The 26,019-nt window shown below is 41.1% G+C and overlaps 1 protein-coding gene across 3 annotated transcripts in view; it reads right to left on the bottom strand.

The window, feature by feature from the left end:
- Window positions 1–672: 672 nt before the first annotated feature.
- The window catches only part of LOC121876225 (crustacean calcium-binding protein 23-like), a 54,737-nt gene continuing 29,390 nt past the window's right edge, over window positions 673–26,019 (bottom strand). For all 3 annotated transcript variants that reach the window (XM_042381220.1, XM_042381219.1, XM_042381221.1), the window contains exons 2-5: window positions 4,384–4,542; window positions 3,705–3,882; window positions 3,035–3,244; window positions 673–2,211 (exon numbers count right to left, since the gene is read on the bottom strand). In XM_042381220.1, the coding sequence (XP_042237154.1) occupies window positions 2,107–2,211; window positions 3,035–3,244; window positions 3,705–3,882; window positions 4,384–4,535 (645 nt within the window). In that variant the 5' untranslated portion in view covers window positions 4,536–4,542 and the 3' untranslated portion in view covers window positions 673–2,106. The remainder of the gene's footprint in view (window positions 2,212–3,034; window positions 3,245–3,704; window positions 3,883–4,383; window positions 4,543–26,019) is intronic.

The raw sequence follows: 26,019 nt of genomic DNA, 5'->3' as shown, positions 1-26,019 counted from the left end.
ACAGTGTTGGCAACGAAATTTGTGTGGGGGAAGGGGGCCTGGTGGAGCGGTACCGCTCTTGCCTCGCAAGCAAGATGTCATGGGTTCGATTCCCGGGCTGGCGGAAGTTGTTTGGACACTCTTCCTAGTCCCCTTGGTCCCTGTTCCCCTAGCAGCAAAGTAGGACCTGCTGTAAATCGAAAGTTGCGAATTCGTATTCAGGGACAAGTTGTTGGAGCTTACAATAACTTGCCTAGACATAAAAACCATTGACTCTTCAGGCTTCTACGCCCTTACCGCTTCACCTTACACAAGGATGTAGAGGGTGCCCCCCCCCCCCAAAAAAAAACCGAATTTTGCTGAGGTGTTTAAATAAGCGACGGCCACGCAGCTGTATGACTGCCTGAGGGAGAGTCTATCGCCTCCTACTGTAGAGACGTCTTTCGTTCGACCAACATATACCAAGAGGATATTATATTTGTTCTCATTGGTCAAACCTTAGACCCCAAAACGTGAGTGTGATTGTGAACTATTAAATCCTCTAAAAACTCAAAATAACTTAAATAAGTATATTTATGTACTGTATATTGATCATATTATACAAATTGTCTCCTGATGTATCAACAGTTGTAACATGTGAGTTATATTTGGGGTTAACAGGCTATGTACTGTATATTGATCGTACTATTCATACTATGTGTCCTGATATACCAGCATTTGTTATATCAGGTTTTGACCGAATTATACTCTTCGCGTCATCGTTATGGGTCTTATTATCGAGCACAAATCAATAACTCTCCTATGAGCGTTAACAGATATAATCAAATAGATGAGACGACATTTATTTTTTATATGAAGAGTAAGAAACAAAATACTGTACTTATTTTTTACTGAAAAATTTACTTAAATACCATGGTTGAAATAATTAGTGGACTCATAATGCTCACTTTAAAACAATCAATGTAATTAAGATACTAAATAAACCTGGAGAACCAAATCATCTTTTCCATATATAAAAGGGTACAAGTAAAAGGAATATGAAATACAGTAAATTAAAAACTTCTCACAACAAATCTATTGATATCAAAGTCAGTGCGGTATAGTTTCATAAGCGTAATGCAAATTATATCTCCTGTCAACTATTATATCGACTGTTAGCTATATACTGTAGTACACTGCAACTTATACACTGAAATATTTCCCTAAATATTCTAAACATCAAAACTCAGATGGAAATAACTGGAATGACTTCAGAGCTACATTTAAGAAATCCCATGGGCACCACACATGTAGGGCAGGATGACTGAACAGAACTTATCCTGCTTTATATGCAAGTCACTATAAATTGCCTTTTCAATATACTGTAGATAGGACAGTACTGCGCATGGGTCAGTTTACTGATATGAACTTACATCTACTAACATTTCAATACGGCAAACTTCGACAGTTCGGTTTCAGTACCTCACAATTTTGGAAAACTCGGACCTTGTCAAACTTGCTGCGAAATATATATATATATTTTTTTTATAATTTGCAACATATAAACACATTCGGAATTATCTTACATGTTTTCCGAGGTATTGATCACGTCATGACAATTATGTAGACCAGTTTGGAGAAATTTAGGATAGCTTGGACTATTGTAAGGGATCCGATGAGTGATCACCAAACATTTACGTATACTGTACTGTACATTCACTGGTTCCGAGTGGTACTGTCACTGGACTATCTACAGTACAGTACTTCCATTAAGTACACATTCGCTAACAAGTTTAATGTTAGAAGTAACACTTATCCATAATATCTTTCAGTTGGTGATCTGCATCATGCTAAAATGGTAGCAATCGTTCAAGGTTCTGCCAGGGAAGTAACGACACAAGTATTACGGAAAACTTAAGAAAGATCGAGCGTTCCTAGTACAGTAAACTGAAAATATAGAACAGTACTCAGAAAGTAACGCAGGTAATACAGGGTATATGGTCTGGAGACAAGTGCATTCTATGGTACAGTATATACCTGGTACTGTAGTACTCTTTGCTATTAAAAAGGCCATTTATAATCACTGTTCCAGTGTATCTTAAAACATTGCTACAATGTGTGGTCAGTTAAATTACCTAGCGAAATCACTTATTTAATACCCCAAGCATTACGCATCATGAGATCAAAGTATGCATCTTGGTCGATGGAGGCGCTAATTCCTGAGTAATAGTCGTAGAACTCGTCCTTTGTTAGCTAAAGGGAAAAGGAAAAGTTAGTTAAATTTCAGGAAATACAAATCAAATTACGCAAACAGTAAATTACTTAAAGGATAATTTTCATTTGTCAATTATTTTTAATAATAGAGCGAACATAAATATTCCTAATGTTTACCAATTTTCTAATATTAGTTGACGCTCTTTGGTGATATTTTACATAAGGCCATCACATAATATTGTAATTACCAAATTACAATCCAATTTACATGCAGTTTCTCCAACTTATTTTTTTCTCTTACTTCAACCCCTTTTAGAATTATGCACGTGGCTAAATGCCATGGTCGGATGGGCTACTACCAACATTTGTGCGTCTTACATTGTGGATTGGATCTCAAATACACGATGCCAAGCAAATGGTTTGGAGTGTGGTAGCAATTTGTAAATGCGAAAATTTTGATTTATATAGAATAGGAAATTTCATTTCAGTTTTAAAAGCCTGATGCCGTTTCTTATTGTGATGTATTAAGTGAAGTACACCTGGCTGTATATCTTTTGAAAACAAAGGTTCAGTATACTACTACCTGCACTCAAATATCAGTTTCTCGCTTTTCTTAATATTACAATAGCAATTCATTATCGTTTGCCTTAAGCGTAGGTAATCCAACATAAACTCATAAGCGCCAACAACTTCCTCATTTTCTCTAGTTCCTACTCAATATCATATTTTTTTGTTTAATTTCCTATCCTATTTTTACACCCACATGATACAGCTATTACTCACCATGTACTACTTAGCTTAGAAGAATTTGACAAATCAAGATGAAAACAAAAATGTCCTATAAACATTATGAATAACCCACCTTGCCATCTTCAGATGTGTTGTTCTCAAACTTCTTTATAACAGTTCCCAGGATCTGGTCTTCGGTCATCTCTCCAGATTGATACTTAGGATGCCTCTGGACCGAGTACACCCCCTTCAAGTCCTCCAGGGTTACTATGCCATCATCTGTTTTGTCTAGCTTGTCAAAAGCCATATCTACCAGTTTCTTTCTTCTTTCATTAATTTTTGGCTGTTTGGGATATATTAAATGTTCTTCAGAGTTGTTAAAAGTAATTATGATGCTCTTTATATATGTTAAAACACGTCATATCCTATAAATATATACAATAGGTAAACCTGATATGTGGTACGTAAATGATTCTACAGATCATGTAACCATTACTGAGGCAAAGTCTGACTTGAACAATGTAAAATATAAAGATGTTTTAATCATTTAAACAACACTTGTAATGTACTTGTATATTATTAAATTGACAGTTCATTAATTCCATTTGGGAAACAGTGTGACTGCTAAATTTGAGATAATTATCTATGAAGAATGAAATCTAAATAAAAATAATACTGCAGTGTAGCATACATGACCAGCAGGATACTGGTGAGTAAGGATAAAGTTTATACGTCTACAAGGTGAAGTAGTCTCTCTCTCCCATACATACAACTCATGTTCGTTGTACATGTTCAAAACTCACCCTTATAGCCACGAGAAATTCATCATAGTTCACAGACCCTCCACCATCTTTATCAAAAGCCTTGAAAAGCTTCTCTGTATCCTCTTCACCAAGCTTTAGACCAGTTTCCCTGATACCCTTACTGAACTCCTCCATGTTGAGGTTGTGAGAACCGTCGTCGTCCATCCTGCGGAACACTCTGCAACAAAACACCAACATGACAAACTGTGACGCTATGGAAAATATACAGTATTTGAATCAGGCTTTAAGACATTAATCTTGATATTGTTTTTTATTTCACTGTGCCAACTATTTGCTATTATAGCAAAGGGTTGCCAGAGTCTGAGGTAGCACGTTCTTCACACTTTCTTTCTAACTGCACTAGATGCTTTATTCTGACAAAAAATGTGAAGCTTTCTAAGTTGGCTACTTTTTACTTCTGAGACGACAAATGTGAGAAAAGAAATTACTTCAGAAAACCATAAGTTATGGAGGTGTGGAGATGGAAGGCAGGGAGAGCCAAGGCTGAGGCGATATTAAAATGAGGGAATTTGAGTACAACGGTTTCTAAACTTATGCAAGGATATGTAACTTTAGTTCAAAGAGTATTAAAAAACTGATTTACTGATAACATTTATATTCCGCAAAAGCTCTGATATATACAAAGACAATCTAATGAGGTATAGTAGGGGTGACTTACTTGCCCATACCCATGATGCCAGCGGCGCCGCGGCTGAGGCAGAGAAGCCGCAGCTTTTCCACAGGATCGGTTGTTTGCTGGATCTTCCTGCGGGCGACTGCCATCATGTCCTCCTCATTTCTTGTGGACGCTGTCCTCGGACGGTTAGCCATGCCGTTACTGCCGGAAGAGGAGAGCTCCTGAGTATATCTTATCTCATTCCAAAATTACATAAAACCAAACTTTAGTAAAGGAAATCACTGGTCGATGGTGTCAATTGTGTCATTAACCCAGAAAATATGTATTATAAGTTGTATAGGATTAAAGTCCAGTTTAACAAAGTCCCGGCGTGTACTGTGACGCTGAAGGGCATATACTGTATGTAGTGGCAACATAACATAAGTTGTCGCTAATGTAACAGTTCATGAAGATCATATAACTATTTTTTTACTGTAGATATGCGTGTGCCCGTGCTTTCGGGTTCCTGTATGAAGTTGTGGGTATTGCACATTACTACTACAGTACTCCACTTACAAAATCTACATTTACCCGTCATTAAATGATAACCAGAAGAATGTGCCTCATCAAATGCGTCTATTTGACTAACATTTGGTGCGACAAAGTAACAATTTAGTCTCAGCCCAAACATGTTAGAAGGCCATGTATCATATGCATTGCTACTTTACCTCATACTTCACAGTTCTTATGAAAACATATTCCGAGGGACCTGACCTGACCTTGGTGTACCCAGCAATTACCTGTTCCCGCCTGGCCAATCAACAACCTGCTCCTCCCTCAGTATCAGACGGAGGTAAATCAAGAGGCTGACCCACAACTATTTTTTTTTTTAACTGGGATTATTCCACCCGGGCACAGGTCACTGACCCAAATCGGGCCTGGGGGGCGAAAATATAATAATAATAATAATAATAATAATAATATAGAACCATAAATAAATACAAAAATGAAAAAAAAGATCAAGATTGGAAACGATATATACAGTACAGTATGTAAGTTGTGTTGTCAAACTAAGAGAAACAATTGAGACCCTGCAATTGTGTGTAAATGAGGCACAAAGTCAGATCAGCAACCTGGGACTTGATCACATATGGCAGCAGGGTCCACCATTAGACAACACATTATGCTTCCAATATCTTCCCAGGCGGGAGTACCTCCCTGTCAATAGCTGCCTATAAGGAAGTAGTCCACCTACATTTGTTATAACAACATTGATGGTTCTGCTCCGTCATGTTAGCGACCCATCCACCTACCACGGTACCTACTGGAAGTAACGAAGACTACGACCCCCTGACGGAGACACGATGATCCTCCCCATACTGGCCAGATACTATGTAAATAACATTGATTATGTGTTAAAGGAATATCCTTCCTTCCTTAGGCTTTAGTAAGCCCCTTTATAATATTTATACTGTATATACTTGTCACACTTGCCAGATGATTCTGGTGTCATTGTACAGGGGTACCTAGTGACAGCACTAGGATCCCGCTTCCTCTATCAAGGAATAAACAATTGAAATTATAAATTGAAGTAACGAGGGCGAGGGGTTCAACCCCACCCTGAGTAGAGATGACGCCGTGCTTAGGTTTGTGCCAAAAGTGACGCCATAAGACTAACCTAACCACCATGGAACGATAATGATCACCAAGACCAAAAGACACGCCCTCTATCTCCGTGTTCATAATTATCTTCTTAGCCCCCCCCCCTCTCCCTCTTTAGTGTGTGAACTATGGAGGGTAGATGGAAGGTGGGTGGAGGGTAGTAGATGGATGGAGGATAGTCGATGGGTGGAGGGTAGTTGACAGGTGGAGGAGTCGATGGGTGGAGGGTAGTTGACAGTTGGAGGACAGTAGATGGGTGGAGGGTAGTTGACAGTTGGAGGACAGTAGATGGGTGGAGGGTAGTTGACAGTTGGAGGACAGTAGATGGGTGGAGGGTAGTTGACAGTTGGAGGACAGTAGATGGGTGGAGGGTAGTTGACCAGTAGATGGGTGGAGGGAAGTTGACAGTTGGAGGACAGTAGATGGGTGGAGGGTAATCAAGACCAGTAGGCCGTTGGTGTAGTGGGACCTTTTGCCTGGCAACGAGACGAAATGTCCAAATCACCTCGAATTCGTTTCCCACAGTGATCTCTCTCCTGTACATCACACTTACAATTCCTTAACTTCAGTATATTGCCAAACTCACACGGTGTTTAATATTCATACTTGAGCCGTATGAACAAACAAGAAGCAAGCCCAAAGGAGACTCTCATCTGCCAGGTATTTCACAGGTAAACAAGGTAATTATGTGTTTACCTGTTGCCGCTGGTGGTGTCATTATTGTGAGGCCACGCTAACGACGACCTACCATGATATGTAATTGTTTCCACGATGACGCTGTGCTACTTTCCACATCGTCCGTTCTGAACAACTCATTTCTAAAGATTCCTGTGGTCTTTTTGCACTTATATAATGAGCACCGAGGAAGCCAGGGAAGTAAGAATGATATTACTTCGACTACTTACATTAACTTCGACATCACTGGAAAAATTAAGAGCAATAAATTAAGTCTGGGATTGAGACAGTAGTGAATTACTTAATGCTAATATGTAGAGAACCGGGGTATAGGTCTTACACAATTAGTCAAGCAGAGGAATAAAATTGATGAAAAAATAAATAAAAAAAGTAGCTTGATAAGTCGCCAGAGTGAGTGAGTGTGAGGAGGGGGGGAGGGGAGGGGGCGGCAATGATTTATGATGCATCAATACAACTCTGGACTGGAAGTCAATTATCCTCATGAGAAGGAAGTAGTCGTGCTGTATATCTAAATTATAATTGTATTGAATATTGTTAGAGTAATAAGAGACAACTAGGCAATAAATATGATAAAATAGTAGTGTGTGAGGGAGGAGTGAGTCAGGCAGGCGGGCGCTCAATGTCATGACCTTGACCACTTCTCAGAAAACTCCAAATGTGTTCACAGAAACTATAACTTTATGACCAACCACCATCACCTGTACGCTACACGACTCTCAGTATCAAACAGTGGCATTACGGCCAAGTTTGTAGCTCACCCACGTTAATAACCTTGCTTGTTAACCTGAAATATAGCTTGATAGAGGTTAGCGAGTGTCGAAACCTCTATGTAGATCGAGTTACTGAAAGGCTACCCGAAGCTTTTTTAGCTTATATACATATCAGGTGTGCTGGATCAAACAACCATGGCTACCAAGCTTAATTTTTTATCGCTATTTCAAGCCTTACAAATACCAACAGATAAATGAACGAGGATGATAACTGATATAGATGACCTCACTCCCCTATTGGTGATACTGTTTACATCACACAAGAACATCTCCAACCACTCATGTACAGGCACACAGATGGTCACCCAGGTTTTCCACCCCACAAGACAATGAAACAGAACTTTGAGAGAGGTAACATTTCACTTGTTCTGATGTTAATGTCGACACGTCCAGAATTATGACTGGGTCTGTTGACATGTTGGTTCACTGTTAACTGTGGATGCATAAGTAGTGTACAGTATATGTCTCACGGACAGCTCGTACTACAGCATGCAACAGTAAAAGGACAGTGCTTGAACGTAGATGAACTGTAGATTTTACGTAAAAGAATTCTGCAGCGTGTGGTACATTTTTATTGGGAAAAAGAGTATTAGACGGGTAAGTGTTTCTTTAACATTTTTTAAATTTTCCCAAAGATATCAAGTTCTTTTTTATATATAAATTCATAGAGACATCTTTGATACTTATCCTGTTATGTAAAGTTTGTTTTATGAAACATAATTTCATCCAACAAAAATGCATTGAAGTTCTATGAGTTAGAGAAATTTAAGTAATTTCATGGTACTCACAGTACTGTTATGATTCCAACTAAGCAAAACTGTTTTTCATCATACTAACAGCAACTGCAAGGTGCATTTTGCGTTGGTCTATATTAGTCTTACAGCACAAAATCCAACGGGGTGAACACGACTTTCGTGTCCAGCCAGGGCTCATTTGTATACATACGCACTGACTTCCCCTTCCTAACAGTGAATTACCTCAACAAGACACTGGTTAAGGATTTGGACCCTGATTATAACTTATAACTAATGAATTTAATACGAGCTTAATTCCGGACTTAGTTAAATTGGTGACACGTAATACAGTGTGTGTAACGGTGCCAAACAGGCAAGGCACTTGTTCTTCAACAATGATGAGGTCAAACTTCCGGTGAGTTAATAATTCAAGAAATATTGTTATATGTACAGTACACCGACTCCTGGCGCTGCTACCCTAAAGACCAACACACACACAACACAATGTTTAGGGCAGGCAGCCAATACCAGCGATCTTCAGACGGCAACAGAGCGGATATCCGTGTCAACAGAGGCACGACACACCCTCACCAGCTGGACCTTCTTACTCGTATAAAGGCCACAGGTATTAAGGTAGCCCACTATACTGGGCACTATCCAGGACCCGAGATGGGAAGGTTTACTATTTTAGATGATCAGCAACTAATGTGATCACAATACTTTTTTTTTTTAGATAATAAATAGGAAAAATGAATGACAGAAATGTGCCCTCAGAGCCTAGACGAGACCATGACAGTTGACCAAAAAGGAGACCGTAAACATTTATGTGAAAGTAAACGGTAGTAGTAATGTATATACTGTACTGAGGTATTATTCTTCGTGTCGTTTTCGTGAAGTGTAATACTGTTGTCTATACAAAGAACCAAACGAGACTTACTTTTGTATTTACTGGGCGTTACCAGATGAAGGACATACAGATATATACAGTACTGACATTAATAAAACACGAACATCCAGGAATATATGTTCTTATATAAATTCTAATAATCGTTAACCACGAAGAGACGCGATAGCCAATACTGACAGGCGCCAGAGATCACCGGGAGATACTGTACCCTGGATGGATGGTTGTGAATTCTTCCCTGCAGCCACTTTTTGCACTTTACTCCCAATACTTTTCAGTTTATTTTGAACAGTGCACAAAACTCGAAACAATTAAGTATCATTCAAATCAGTTTCATAAAAAGGCACATCATTGAAACAATACTGGAGACGCTTCATAACAGTTAGACAAAGTGCGTCTGTACAGACATTTTATAAAATATGAGTCAATGGTGCAAATATTAATAACACTAATAATATTACAATATATACACGGTAACGTTATGGAAAACAGAATACCGTACTGCTAGAAGACTGTTTGAAAGCTTTATGGGTTTGAACACCGTAAGACACCCCTATGGTTGACTGTATTGTGGTGATCTGTCGGTGTAATATCTGTAAGTCTGTCCAAGTAATCTGATGGAATGTCGATTTATAACGAGATGGTGTCAAAGGTTATGACGCAGTGGGAGTAAAGTGCCAAGAGGGGGTCAGGGGTTACCGTGGGACTCCTGTGGGAGATGTCCCCAGTAACTGTTACCTCAACTTGTTTATTATTGTATATTCAGAGTTCTTTTGATATGAACTATATTCAAATGTTAAATTTAATCTTACAATTAAGTTATGATTTCATATAACGCTTTAACTAAATTCTAGGAGCTCTTTTTACTGAAAATCGTTAAAGCAGAGGTAAGAAAAACAAATTCACAAGTTTTCTATCTGAGGTGAAACTAGAGATTCATGTGCAGTGTCATATCTCTGACATTACTGTGTGGCAAGACGAGAAGTTACCTGGGTGGCAGGTAGGCAAACTACTGCAACAGTCTATATAAATACGTATGCATAGAGTAAATGTCCACCAACCTGGCAGTGTTAATTGATCAATGTTCTTCGATGGCTTTGAGTCATTGATCAAAGTCCTCAAAACTACACCTACCGATTAAAAATGTCCTACAATACCAAGCCATTAAAGGATCAGTGTCCCAGGGTATTTTTTTTATAGCAATAAGCAATGTATAGCACAGCAAAGAGTTTCAAACAAAAGAGTTAATCCGACCCATGACCTTGACTGTCTTGAGGGACGACGTCACATTCAATTCGTCAACAGACACACCAGCAGTAGGCACTTCATGCTGGCTCACATCCACAGTGACCCGGACAGACTGTGCCTCTCACCTGGTCGCATGGCGGCAGGTAATAAAGACAAATATATTTAGACAGCGTATCTGTCTTCCCAGCAGTAGTGATAATGTAATTTTCTTACTCTTTAGCTGTTGACAAATGCAGTTCTTATTATTTATGTACACGATAAACTTTCTTTGACAAAAAATCCTCCATTAGACCAAGGTGGACTCGTAATATTATATTAAATAAGTCGTAATCTTCTAAAGAACAGCCACACAAGGGAGATTTGTTTGGTCTAATAATATTCTCTCAAACGTTGAGTTACAGCTGTGCGGGTGTACTATAACTAGCCAGGGTGAAGGCCCCGACCTGCATAACCTGGTCCATCGTGTGTCGTGATGCACACCACAGGTCGATGGGTGGCCCCCTCCACCCTCACCTCCCCTGCAGTAACTCTGACATTTGGGTCGATTTTCTTGACTGTCCAATCCCAGGAGAACCAAACTGTGTGGTGAAGATAACTTACTCCAGTTAACCACAGGACCTAACATCTGGAAAATTCCCGAATATTACATAAACATAAAGGGCGTAATAGAACAGTTATTATAAAGTATATTTAATGTCGTCGGAATTGGCAGATGAATGGATAAGACAACACTAGTGTGCCTCCTTGTTATGCTCTAAGTACAGTACATTACTGCAGATAACATCATAATATGTGTAAAGCACAGGGATGTTACTTCACTTTTGTATTTAAAAATTATTCACTATTATCCATTATCTAGAGAGGTAATAATCACCCTTCACGTCTCCGCACCTCTGTAATTACGAGCGACGAGTTTCACGCACAAACAAGAATATTTTAGGTTAAAGAAAAGTGAGCGATAATTACTGATAATGAGGAGCAGAAGAGCCGCCATTCATTGTGAAAAGGGCTCACGGCCTCTCACTGACCATCCATCTCAAGTCTCATCTTCCTCTGTTTATCCTTATATTATTATCAAGCTATCTCTTTATCTAGTTAATTATCTCTATGTCTCTGTTCTCCCTCTCCTTCCCCTAGTGGCCGCGTGAGGGGCGGGGCCCAGTAGGATCACCTGACAGTCACGTCACACGCGACGCCACATTACTCTTATAAATCCTACCTTTTCTGCACGCTTTAGCGCCAACCATTGGCGGCGCATCTATCTAACTATAAGCCTTTCCTAAGTTACCAGAAACCCCAGTGATCTCCTCTATGGGTCACTCTCAGCTTTGTGTGGGCTAACGGAGACTTGTACGTGACCCAACACACGTTTCCTGATCCTACATTTTTCATATAAAAGGACATTGGTGTCTGATATCGAAATGGAGTTGCCTACCATTCAAATAAGAAAGTCTCACTCCGAGCTACCTGTACAATCAAGTCTAAAAAGCTTTAATTCGGGTCAGTAATAAAATTAAACCTTTATTACTGAAGGCTTCCGAGATCTAGTTGTGAAACATCAACAACCAAGTTTGTTTCCAATCCAATTTGTTCGAGTTACTGTGTTCACAACGCAGACAGACGAACGGACGTGTGACAAAACAGAATGCATTCCCCCGACTCCAAACCGGTACGGCGGGGTCAACAAGACACATTTTCCCCATTGGTACGTAGAACTGACACACAATTCATGGAAGCGTGACCAAAGGATGGGCCAACTACAGTATACCTCAGCGCCGTTGTCATGGTGTGACTGGCAGCTATTATCGCCGTTTTACTTCCTCTAGTCTCCCTTATTGACACAATATAATAATGGTTAATAATCCAGCGTTTGCAGCAGTAATTATACAGCTCCAGCTGGATTATCTTGTCTGATAATTTCAAGGGAGGGTGACGAGAATACGTGAAGACTTGAGCCATTGGGAGCGTGAGTCAGGTAGGAAGAGTGTGTTGGTGGGTGGCTCCTGAGATCAAGGTCAAATGGGCCTAGTTCTAATAGGTCCCAACCTACCCTAGCCCACTAGAATGAGAGTATATTGTGATTGGATCCCAATCCTTATTGGTTAGGTTAGGCCAAGGCCTATTATCACTGGGATCCATCTGACCACACACACACACACACACATTACTTTGCTGTTACTCGGAATCAAGTATAACGGTCATCCAGCCATGATACAATGATATGAATTATATTATAAAGGATGTCACCTAGGTTGGTGAGTTTTAAGGTCACTAAAGAGGCCGATACGGGACCGGCAGAGTCGTTCACAGATGTTGCACATGTAGACGGCTCCATCTAGTGCGGGAGGGGCGGCACTGGGAAGACAAGAGAACAAATGCCAGTATTCTCGCTGACACCAACTGTAGGAGCATCGAGGCTGCCATTATTCATGAACAACTACGCTGGACTGGCCAAGTTACCCACATGGACGACAGTAGACTGCCAAAGCAGCTACTTTACAGTCACCTAACGAATAGTAAACGTAACGCTGGCGGACAACTGAAAAAGTATAAAGATAGTCTTAAGACAAACCTGAAAAAATGCCAAATCGACCCACTCACCTGGGAGACAATTACTCCACATCGTAACGCTTGGAGGGACACCACATGGTGTCAATACTGTCGACTTAGCCCGACTGCAAACCGAGGCAGACAAGCGCCAACGCCGGAAAGATGCTGCCGCCGCCCCTCTCGCACTAGATGTAGCCCCCCACATGTGCAACATCTGTGGACGACCCTGCCGGTCCCGTATCGGCCTCTCTAGTCACTTTAAAACTCACCAACGTAGGTGACATCCTTAATAACTCATATATTGTCTCATAGCTGGATGATCGTCATACTCGATTCCAAGTGACAGCAAAGTAATGTGTGTGTGTGTGTGTGTGTGTGTGTGCGCGCGAACTGTGGGAGAAAACACAGTAATTCCACTCACCGAAAGTGACAAATAAAGCAGACACAAGTCCTGCGACGAATCTTTCTTCATGTTTGTCGCAGCCGGTCACCAGGAAATAAACAATTAACACGTATCTAGTTATAAATAAAATACAGCCATTACCTGATCTATTCGTGTTACTTGTTATTAAAACTTGACAACGTGAGTTACCGTACGGGCGGAGCTACATTAGTCAGGGGTGTGTCTTAGTGACATTTCATTCCGACCATCCAATCAAAGATACATACTTGGGTCACTCTAAAATGTGAGGGCTGCGATTGGCTGACGTTACTTGACCTTCCGAAGTAAACAGCTAATCACACCTTTGTGCTCTAGACACTCGTTACCACATAGTAGGAAACAATATTTTTTAGTGTCTTATTAAAAGAAAACTTCATGTTTCAAAGACAATTGTCCTTTGAAGTTTTTTATAATCCTCACTTACATTTCAATTGTCGGTTATGGAAAACAAAGCAAGAATTTTAAATCCTTGTAAATTCAATTTATTCTTGGAGGAATTCCGTCAATTGTAGATTTTGTATATAAGTATAATATATCGCTTTAAATATTGCAGTGATTTGTTATATTAGATAACTTTTAAATATTACAATAAAGGATGAGAAATTAATATTGTCACAAGGTACAAGTTGCAGTCATTACCACCTGTCACCCTCACTGAATTACTCTATAAAGGTTGTACAATAACTTCGATGAAGAGCTAAGTGACGGTGATGGCGGCACGGTTCTATTTAGAGGATTGAGGTCGCTGTTAACAAGGCAGATTGAACGGTGGGAGCGGAATTACGGTAAGAGTGTTAGCACTTTAAAGTCTGCTCCTGAAAGAGTATAGAGGTAACAGTGACTGGTCCCTAGTCTTCACAGTGTCAGGTTCATCCAGGATTATAACTGGTGCTGAAAGATGTTCCTAGTAATAAACATCAGTGAGGGATAAGACGTCTTAGAAATATCCATGTAGTTCACCCTCAGCTACAGGTAAAGTTATAACTTGTCATCAGTAAGGGGCGTCATAATCATACTTCCATCGACTTCACTGTAACCCCCTCTAGACTCGCCAATGCCTCGCACCAACACAAACATCTGTGACCATCCGTGTACTGACCATTAGACAGTGAGGAAGGGAGGAGTGTTATAAGGTACTAGCCGCGTAGGTATGTTTGTACAGCGTGTAGCCTTGTTTAAAGCCATACAACCAACAACCTCGCCTTCTCTCTTCCGCTTCAGACAATTATTATAATTATGACCATAAATTTTTCAATAGCTGTAGGAGGCGAACAGTACCTAAAGGGGTGAGAAGCAACACATTACTATACGGGCATTTCCTTCCATGTTAACTTCTGCCACACGTATAAGGCACGAAGGAGAGAGGGGGATGAAGCTAATAAGCCCACATTAATCCACCAAGAACCACTCACCGTTACCAAAGACACATTAACCTCGACCGATATTCTTATGTATGAGGAATATTATTTTTTTCATATTCCTTCCGGGGATAACAATAAGATAAGGATGTTTGTGTGTTATTGCTGGAGTTGACGTTCACGGTGAAGATGGTGATATAAAAAATAAATGTTTCTCCGCGAACCCATTGTGTTGTAATAATTTTTAAAAGATAACAAAACCTGGAAACAATAATTATCAGGAGAATTTGGTGTTAAAGATCAAAATATTGGTTTGACATGTTCGAGCCGACGCTTTAAAACAAGAACCTGTTGTAATGAGTCGTACTGGTCTGATTAAATATAATGAACACTTTCATAGCAGGACATCGCCAGTAGTGTGATATCAAAAACTGAACACATATTCTCACGAAACTCCCAGAATTTTGCTTGTCTGTAACGTAATGAAGGAAGTGTTTGTCATCCAGGTGTTTGGTGTGTGTACAGAGGGTGAGAGGGCGTGGTCGGTCAAGGACACCAAGGGTGGCGCCTGCAGTGAGCTTTTAGTGAAACAGAAAATTGTGAGATTTAATTCTGATAGCAAACTTACAACGAATGAAATATCCCTGGGAGGAGTTTTAATTAAATAAAACAACATTGAATTCAACTTTAGAAGAAACACCACCAGACCGAAAATAACTCCGGACGGGGTTTTAGTGGACAAAAAAACGGAAAAACCTCTAAACTTGGAAACACAACTTGGTGAGTTTTCAATATAATCATAAAAAAATCTCGAACTTCAAATCAACGACACAATAACGTCTAAAATTACAACACAAATATACAAGAGCCCCGCCCAACACCGTGTAATATTCCGCCCAAAACTACTATAGGAGTATGGCGTCCCACTGACAACCCTGCACCACGCACAGTACTTAGCCTGGTTGATTAACTCCACCATGTAACTTATGGCGGGATATTACCGCACTTAATGCTGGCCGGCGTTTTTGTATTTTATGTTTGTTTTCGGTGTCAGAGTTGCCCTGGGTTATTTCTTTAAGTTTGTTGGCTGAAGATTGGGTCCCGTAGAGGCAGTGCGGTACAACACACAATAGACTAAGCCATATTTTTTCCATACACATTAAGGGAAAATGGCCGACACTGTACTAGAACATCTTCACTTTCCCAAACTGTAAAGTTAGGTACTCATTCACACCTGAATAAACGGTGGGTGCCCCGGAGGCAAACCAGTTACTTACAATACGAGGCTGCCACACCCTCTCTGTTAGGTAAGATTATTGTATTAAAAACCTCAACTCACCTTTTGACAGTTTGCGTAAACATTATTGTGTAGCAGTTGTTGACAGTGATGAATATAATGCTGTGAATATATTAAGCGTAGAATAAAACAACTTTGGTGACTGAATTGTGACGAGGAAAATTTACACCACTTAACTAACACAGTAGACTTCAACAATCAGATAATGGACCTCGAGCTTGTGAAGACATCGTTCACCACGTGCAGCAGGAGACCAGGTAAATATAAGTCTCTAATCTATCACCTCAGAGTCATGCCCTGTAAACAAAGAGTGTCGGCAACTGGTTCCAATGACGGCTCGTTCAGTTAATGGTGATGTGTGGGTGTAGAGGTGGTGGTGACGGTGATGTGTGGGTGTAGAGGTGGTGGTGACGGTGATGTGTGGGTGTAGAGGTGGTGGTGACGGTGATGTGTGGGTGTAGAGGTGGTGGTGACGGTGATGTGTGGGTGTGGGTGGTGACGGTGATGTGTGGGGTGTAGTGGTGGTGATGACGGTGATGTGTGGGTGTAGAGGTGGTGGTGACGGTGATGTGTGGGTGTAGAGGTGGTGGTGACGGTGATGTGTGGGTGTAGAGGTGGTGGTGACGGTGATGTGTGGGTGTAGAGGTGGTGGTGACGGTGATGTGTGGGTGTAAAGGTGATAAAGAGGTGACGATGATGGTGATGAACTTCCAGGGCCGTGTCCCCTCCCAACACACACACTACTAGTTACTCGTTAATTGTAATAATGAATACCCGCCATCCACGACACCTGCCCCTGCGTTCCTCCTCCACCACCCAGCTACAACCCCCTGTCCATACGTTCATGTCAGGCTTTCAGTGTATACTCACACACACACACATATCTTATCTCTCTCAGACAGACAGACAGACACACGCACGTATACACCAACGCCGTCACACACAAATAGAACATTGTGCTCTTTACCTGAACAAATTTCCCCAGGGTAATTATGCTCAAATTGTTGCACGATACCTGGTCAGGCACCATGTTCGCTGTCAATTGCACAAAAAAAAATCAACGTTATTCTTAAAGCAATACCTCTGTATGATGTACAGGCAGACAACTAAAACGTTAAGCTTTATACTAAAAAACGTGTATTGTATAGAGGGAAACTTGTCAAACCTCTGATAATATACAGCCTCTTCATGAATGCACATCACAGAATAATAATAATAATAATAATAAAAGGGAATATTGCACGGAATTTAACAGGGAATTAAAAACAAAATGTATTCAGTATATTCGTGAGTGATTAATAAGTATAAGAATACAAGACAAAATCGCACAGAATCTTCAGGCATTAAACTAAAACTCCACAGGGTCTCCACTGAGTTCAAGAAAGACCAGAAATTAAAAAAAACGGCACAGCTCCTTCAAGAACTCAATATCTACCTTATCATTAATAATAAATCCATTTAGAGGTGAGTGATCGTTAATCATAAGTGGTGCACTCGACCATGATGCAGCTGAGTGTCTCGTCTCTGTCCGGCTCCCGAACCTTTAGTCCTACTGTTGTCAAACTGGGACTGTGGGGTGCCGGTCTCCCAGGGGTGGGTGGTTTTGTAATTTCTCCAGCAGAGAACACCTTATCATATAACTCAAACAGGGTAGAATACTGTATACTTAAGTAGTATAAACAGTCCATTAATATATATAAAGGGTATTGCGTAGGGCGTGAGTGTGTACCATCAAGTAGGGTGTGGGCGTGTTAAATGCCCGCAGTGGGCGTTTCCAACTCAAAAGAGTGCGGGGAGAGTGTTGGGTTTCCCATACAAACAGCTGCAAGATTCAAGGGGATACGGCTTGCTGTGGCTTGGGTGTGGCCCCTCAGCTTAACCGGGCTCCCATACGTGACGCTCTTCAGTATATCTCTATTGATTACACCACACCTCTTGAATTTTAGTTTTCAACGTTAAAACTTTTTATCACTTTATTTTAATTGTTTTATTATTTTTAACTGGGCGCAAGAAACAATGGGTTAAGAGATTAGCACCATAGTTTGTGACTGTACGAGGCGTTAACAGTTACCAGACACAGACCAACACAACATAATCCTTAAAATATCTTGGTTTGGTTGGTTGGCGTCCTCTGTTGTCATCAGTGTGTCAATGCCGTTAGTCTCCCTAAATGGCCGCTACTACTGCTTATAGCTACAATAAATCTGACTCACATAGAACATTTCTATTTCACTTTCTTAAGAGGAAATCCTATAGTGAGGCCCTACCTTTACACACATCTGAAACTTACGGAAGAACAAACGTTAGGAAGACTGCCTAAGACTACTCGGCTCACCCAACCATAAGATACATCATCGGTATTATGTCGTGTGAAAATCATTAATAACTGGTGGAAGATGTTTTATTTTTTTCTACAACTTAACACACACAAACACACTGACAGCTATATCCCTCGCCTGCCGGGGCTGGACAAACACAAAATTGTTGAGGGAACTGGGTGACCACTGCCTGCCTCGCCATTACCAAGTCAGTGAGACGAGACCGAGAAGGGCTGCGCAATGCAGAGCCTCTTCCAGCAGGCACCAGGGACCTGCATCAAGTCGCCTAACCCATTACTCCTTCGGTTTACTCAACTATCGAAGGTGGTGGAATATAGATGCTTATCTCATCTGCATAAAATAGTTAAGAGATAGAAGATATGCGTTTAGGTTGTTTCATTGTAGTTCCTCATATGCCAAGATTAACATTGGCATTATTCTGGTGGGTGTGTCTCATATGTAAGAAAAATGCTGTAACGCTGTAACTGTAGGAAAAATCAACATATTCACAGAATGCTTCGCTCACCTTCTGTTAAATGCCAAGAAACATCAACTTTTACTTAAAACATTAAGATGGATTTGTTTCATAAATGGAAAAAAAAACTGATTGTAAATTGAAATTATCGTAAGATGGACGTGACGATAAACTGCTTCACTGTCTGTGCTAATACAATATTAACATTAATTTTGCAGCAGCGGATCTAGGAGGTCGTGCCCCCCCCATTATCAGAAAATTCGAATACTTTCTCTTTGATGCAGTATTGCACATGGCTTCAAAAATGGCCTCAAAATGTCCAGGATATTGGCCAGATTTAAAAAAAAAAATTCTGGGGAGCTTACAGCGTCCCCCTGCTCGCTGTGCTCGCCATGTTCCTCCCACAACTCCTCTGTTTTGGGTGAGGTAAGCTTTAAATTTGGATGAGTTGGCCCGCAGAAAAATACCTAAATCATAAATGCGGTACATGACTGAGGAAAGGTTGCCAATGCCTGGTCTAACGTAATATTGGAAAAAATGGCGCCTTACGATAATTCGAAAACATTATTAAAATATCAGTTGTTACAATTTAAAATATAGGGAACCAAGGCATATGACCCTGAACAAAAATAAATAAACAGGTTCTCGCTCTACCCCCCCCACACAAAAAACATTGGAAGTCAATTCAGTTGCTGGCAGTGACAAAACATTTACTCTTCCTGATTGGTGTAAGCCCAAGGTAAGTCATGGTTCTCCGTTAACAACACCTGGGTGATGTTGGCCTCGCTAGCTACTGGGAAAATATCGAGCAAGTCTTACCTAAGTGTACGTCAAACAGTAACTTTCACTAAAACCGCTATTTTGTGTAAGTTAAGTCATTACCAAAACTTATGTCCTTACACTCTTACACGAAGTAACTTAAAACTTGTTCTACAATAAAATTTCTTCAGGTATTATCGTTACAGAATTAACTCTTTTATGATGCATTAGGCTCTGGTGACACTCAAAGTTAATACACATGAGCCGTTAAGTAGCTACTCGTTTATAGTATCTACGTTGGCAATAAAAGTACAATGTAAGATGGCCTCAACGCTGTCATTTCCGCAGGTTAGGTTAGGTTAAGTGTCTTACAATAACCTAAGTTGTTCTGAACACGATTCAGCCTTTCCTCCCCTCCGCTGTGCAGGTCATTACGTGGGGTAAAGTTATGTTGTTCGTCACGTCAACAACTGGTTATTGGCTCCTTGGTGTCCGCTACTAATAACGTGTGTGTGTGTGTGTGTGTGTGTGTGTGTGTGTGTGACAGCTGTGGACATACACGCAGGGTTCACGTCTCTGGGATTAAGAGGGGCACTGAATCAAGTGTCAATACGTGCAGGTTTAGTCCTCAAAGAGTGTCCGTCCGGTCCAAGTTGTCAGTTGTCGATCAAAGGGCAGGCAGGGTCAGCAGGGGCGATGCCTTGAGGATTGAAGAGAGGTCGCGGTACAGAGCTCTAACATTTGTATTTTATGAAGGCGGTGGCAACTGTCATCTGATTCATCGCCATCATTTAAGTAGTTTCAGTTGAATGTCTCTACTGACTAATGAGTTATGCACAAGACACGATTTACGGGACAGGCGGACGGAAGAATACTTGGTGGTACCACAGACCGTATAGTTAACAGTATTCAAATGACAACTTTTCGGTGTCCTTGAGTTGAGGTGGCGCCGCTTATGAGTCGAGTCGAACTTCACAACATATACCATATGTCATCACCATCAAACAAATTATTAAATGCCTTCTAGTAAACATTTAGGTCAGTTATAAACAATGTCGTCTGTATCCAAATGCAACGATTTTCTTTTATTAATCTTTTGCAGATGTGTTAAAAGGCAAATCTATTATCTACAAGCCTCGTACACTGTTCCACTCTTATTTTCTTTCCTACGAGATCTGATCTGAGATTAAGTTTATTTGGATTTTGAGGAAAAACATCTGTGTATGTGATGTGTCAACAAAGATATTCAGCCGTCGCCATTAGGTAAAACCCATATAATATTTCTTAATGTTTTCGCCTAGCTTTTACACCTTTCTATGCATCACCTCTGGCGTTGGCTGTACGGTCCCTGGGTTACGGTGAACATAAAACATCCCAAGATATGATTAAAGCACAACGTGTAGGCGCGTCGTGTGAAACAAGTCTCAGTGAACTTTTATTTATTTTAATCGTTACAATAATTACTTCATAATTCTACGCCAACTCCCAAAGAAGACTAAAAGTCAGTACACGAGTGTTTTAAAATAGGTATGTATCAATCTATATCAGAAGCATCAAGTACAATTACAGGTAGACTTCACCATGCACCTGTTTCTTGTAGTGAGTAATAAGTCAACATCCTTTTAGCGCAATTAATACTAAACCATGTGATCTGTATATAATTGTCTAGTCAGGAATGAGATTAAAACTAGTAACAATTAAGTAGCGTCACGACTAGGAATCGATAAACTAGACCAGCCAGCGAGTCATGTTATCTCTGCGGCAGTTGAGCGCCACATTTGACTGTGGTGGGCGTCTCCGCAGCGTCTTCCCTTCCTTGTGATAAAAACACTGGTCCCTCTCACTCCGCCAACCACACCCCCTACGCCCATCATATCACCCAGGGCCGGGCCACCATAGCCTTGGCCACTGCGGCTGTTGGCCAGACGCCACAAAGTCTAGGATCCATCCCTTGGGATTTCATGTCAAATCTTAAGGCAAAATCAATTTTCGACTCCGGTATCGGACCCAAATGTTCACACTAATACCGCGGGTCTAGTTCGGTTAAGATATATCATATTAGAGGTAAGTTAAATTACATACTATCGGGGTTAAGACGCTATATTACTTTAGGTTAAATTTCGGGTCCGGGGAACAGCTTGTCAATAAAATTTACCCCAATTAAATGTGAGAATGAATTTATAATACTCACTTTAGCTAATATATACAAAAGAGTAACCCAGATGTCGTCCAAAGTGACATTCGTAACTGGAGGCGATGTCTTGTCTCCAGTTGTGGGGAGCTATGAGCGTCCCTCTCCTGCCTCACACACTAGTATTCTGGCGTCGAGTGTGAGGCGAGTTTGGCTGTTTATAACTTACTCATAAGAGCTCTGAATATTTTGTTTAGCTGGTTACTTTCAACCTAAAGTCTACAATACTATGGGAGAGAGAGAGAGAGAGTGTCCCAGCCAGCCACTTATCAAGGCGGGAAAGTGAACCAGCTTCCGGGTTGGTGTAAGGCCGGGTTGTGGACTAGCAACTTTAAAACTGGGGGCGCAGCGTCGGGTGAGGCTGGTATAGTGTTACCGGGGTAAACGGTGGTGGTGGTGGCTGTCCTATCGCCAAGCTCAAGGTCGCCACACTGAAGGACTGAAGGACTGAAGGACTGAAGGACACGGAATTATTTAATTACAAAAAAAAAAAAAAACACATTCCCGCAACTATCTTTTTTTTTCCTCGTCTATTTCTCTTAACACTTAGCACTTGTAGTTTTCGCTAACATCCTCTGACCTGCTCGTTTCGTACAGCCAGTAACAGTATCGCCATCACCACATTAAGAAGCATCGTCAAGGCGGGCACCAACAACACTCAAGCGATATTTGACTGCACTTAATACCACAGCAAATCTTTAACCTTCTCCATACTCACATCGACACCACAACCACCTCACCATATTATATTTCCATCCCTTCCACCACCATCCTTCTTCCACCACCACCAGTATCATCCTCCTTCACTACCACCATTCTTTCTCCTACACCACCACCATTCTTCCTCCTTCACTACCACCATTCTTTCTCCTACACCACCACCATTCTTCCTCCTACACCACCACCATTCTTTCTCCTACACCACCACCATTCTTTCTCCTACACCACCACCATTCTTTCTCCTACACCACCACCATTCTTTCTCCTACACCACCACCATTCTTTCTCCTACACCACCACCATTCTTCCTCCTACACCACCACCATTCTTCCTCCTACACCACCCCCACCCCTTCAACAAAGACATGACACACACAAATCTCCGAGCCAGATCTTTTGTTAGTCACATGAAAGCACAAGAGACAAAATACTCGAGTTGATCAATAACCTCAACCACCTTCCCTAATGGATCACCACACATCGTCCCCACAATTCTGGAAAGCCTTAACAGTCTCTCCCTTCCATAGCCAGACCTACACACCATAATAAAACCACTCTATCTTTTTTTTTTCTTAACTTTACTCACATCTAAGTTACTTTACCCCATCAACGGATCTAAGTAGCAGCCTCATGACACTACTAATCTCTCGCACCTTCAGCCACCATCTAGAGTATTGTAACTTCCTCCCTCCTTTCCTTACAAAATCGTGTTAGAGCCCCGAGACACAGGTAAAATGAAGGTAACGCGGAAGTAAGATTAGTAATGGGTCAGAATGAACACGGAAAAGGAGTACCGTATCAGCTAGAAGGGAATAGGGCGACATCAACAAACAGGACACCTTAGTCAGGAAAGTGGTGTGATCATTACGAGGACACGGCTGAGATAGTGATCGTATAACACCAGGCTTAGTGTAGATGGTAGTATTGATAACATTCCCTCACCACACGTCACGCTGCAGACAAAAGTTACTCATTAAAAATATAACCTTGAAGTCAAGATCCTTTGGGAAATCAGTGTAGTTGTACAGTTAAACACGAAACATATTTGAGAATAAAAGAATAGGAGAATAAAAAAAAAAACTGATAACTGTGTAAAGTAATGGACATGTCTGGTGAGTGTGTATAATGAGATGGGCCGCCAGGAAGGTGAGACGGGCCTAATGTTGTGTGGCCACGAGGCACCCGATAACTGATACCCGTAAATATTTGCTCCTGGCGTTACATGAGGACCACACCCCCCCCACACACCATGGTTCTAGTATTAATGAAAAAGAGGTGAGAATACACGTGAGCGAAGATAACTATTAAATCATTATTTTTACTTTAAAATATATTCTTAAGAAACTCTCTTTCAACATATTCATACATAAATAATATATACTCAATAATCTCTCGCTCTCACTCTCGTTCAAGATATTCGTGAGTAAACACACCTACACCCACATAGCTTACTACCATATATATCAATATTTCGAGCTTAATAATTTAATTGTCCAACAAAACCAGATCATCGACAGACAGACCGCACCAGTACAATATGCCCTCAACCTTACCGTGGGAAGAGATATAAGACGATGGGGCAGATAACAGACCAGAACGACTCGAATCGATTCCTGGCCACGTGCCATAACCGGCCTGGCCTCACACTGCTGCCGCCTTCCACCACCTGCCACCCTCAGCTGGCAACAGTGTTAAGATCCCTCCTCCTTCCATCACCTGCCAACAGTGTTAAGATCCCTCCTCCTTCCATCACCTGCCACCCTCACCTGACAACAGTGTTAAGATCCCTCCGCCTTCCTTCCACCACCTGCCACCCTCAGCTGGCAACAGTGTTAAGATCCCTCCTCCTTCCATCACCTGCCACCCTCACCTGACAACAGTGTTAAGATCCCTCGTTCTATCACCTGACAACACTACTCTTTCTCAAGCAACTCGCACCACCACCACAGACAACAACAATGTAGGTATACAGGTGACACTTCTCCACCCCGCCCCGTCGTACACACAAATTAATGAAAACCAAAGAAATACCGACACAAGGTTCACGTGTACCATTAACCACCACGAGGCCACCAACAACACCCATAACGCTACAGTAAGTCATTTAGCTCCTATCAATAACCTCTAGGTCACTTACCACTAATACTTAAGCACGCTTCTTACCCTTCGAAAAATACATACTTTACATACCTCCGTACTAAATCTATACACACACACACATGCACACACACAGGCACACACACACACACACACACACACACACACACACACACACACACACACACACACACACACGCACACACACACACACACACACACACACACACACACACACACACACACACACACACACACACACACACACGTCGATATGATTGAGACCCTAGGGATGCTAGACACGTGTTCCCCTCGATTTACTGTGGACAAAATCCCACCAAAAGAAAAATCCCGTCTGAGAAAATATCAGTAGATAAATTTCCCAAAAGACCAAAATCCCGTCAACCATAATGAATAGAGTGGACCAAATCTTAATAATCACCTGGTTAATTTGGTCTCATAAGAAGCTATAATTAACCAGTCATTTACGCCATTAAGCGATATCTTCATCAGGTGGTCGGAATTCTTAAAATCAACGCCTTCTGTTTACACCATAGACAGACAGACGGGGTTAGAATATTGCCGGAAGGTGATGTTATAGTTTAATCTTAACTATAAATCCAACGGTGAAGAAAAGAATGTAACTCCCAGTATTGCAACCAAAGTGAATTTAACATTAACCTAGGGTAGGGTAGGATAGGGTAGGGTAGGATAGGGTAGGGTAGGATAGGATAGGATAGTCACGGGTTAAAAATTATGAAGTTACTGCTTTTGGTGTGTGTGTGTGTGTGTGTGTGTGTGTGTACTGTCACCACACACTTCCACTGTACTGAGTCACAAGAGATAGTTAAATAAAGATGTCCAATAGCGACTTCGTGGGCCTTACTGTGACAGGAGTAGGACGGGAGAGAGAGAGGGGTGGTGTCAAATATTTTTTTTAGTAGTGGTTATCAAATTTCCACCATTAAACAAGACTGATGAGGACTTAAGGTAGTTATTTGCAGGGAGTAATTATCGCTCGTCTTGCTCAAATTAACTGTGAGGCTGAATTACTTTATTTGTATTTGTTGATCTAACTTCAAGCACCGAGTACCTACACCTGTCTCCCAAATGAAGTACAGTATATAGTATTTTGCCTGACACACACATGGTGCTGCAAAAGTCACACTCACTCAGTCACCTCTAAGGCAAAACGGATTCAGTGCGGTCTGGTTGATGATACAATAAAATAAAATAAAAAATCGTGATCTCTAAATTATATTCTTTTAAAACCGCGAAATAGGAAAATCATGTTATTTTCCAGAATTAGATTTTTCCGATCACGCGATGAAGCTTTTGCAGGATCACCACACTCAGACGAGAGAGAGAGAGGAATAAGGACGAGGTTGGTGGCACCGATGATGTATAATGACGTGGTAGTATTTGTAAACACACACACACTACTCGGAATCGAGTATGACGATCATCCAGCTATGATAC

This window comes from Homarus americanus, unplaced genomic scaffold (assembly GCF_018991925.1).
Source record: "Homarus americanus isolate GMGI-L3 unplaced genomic scaffold, GMGI_Hamer_2.0 scaffold34921, whole genome shotgun sequence".
In the NCBI taxonomy this organism is placed as follows: Eukaryota; Metazoa; Arthropoda; class Malacostraca; order Decapoda; family Nephropidae; genus Homarus; species Homarus americanus.
This window is presented reverse-complemented; position numbering and strand designations above follow the sequence as displayed.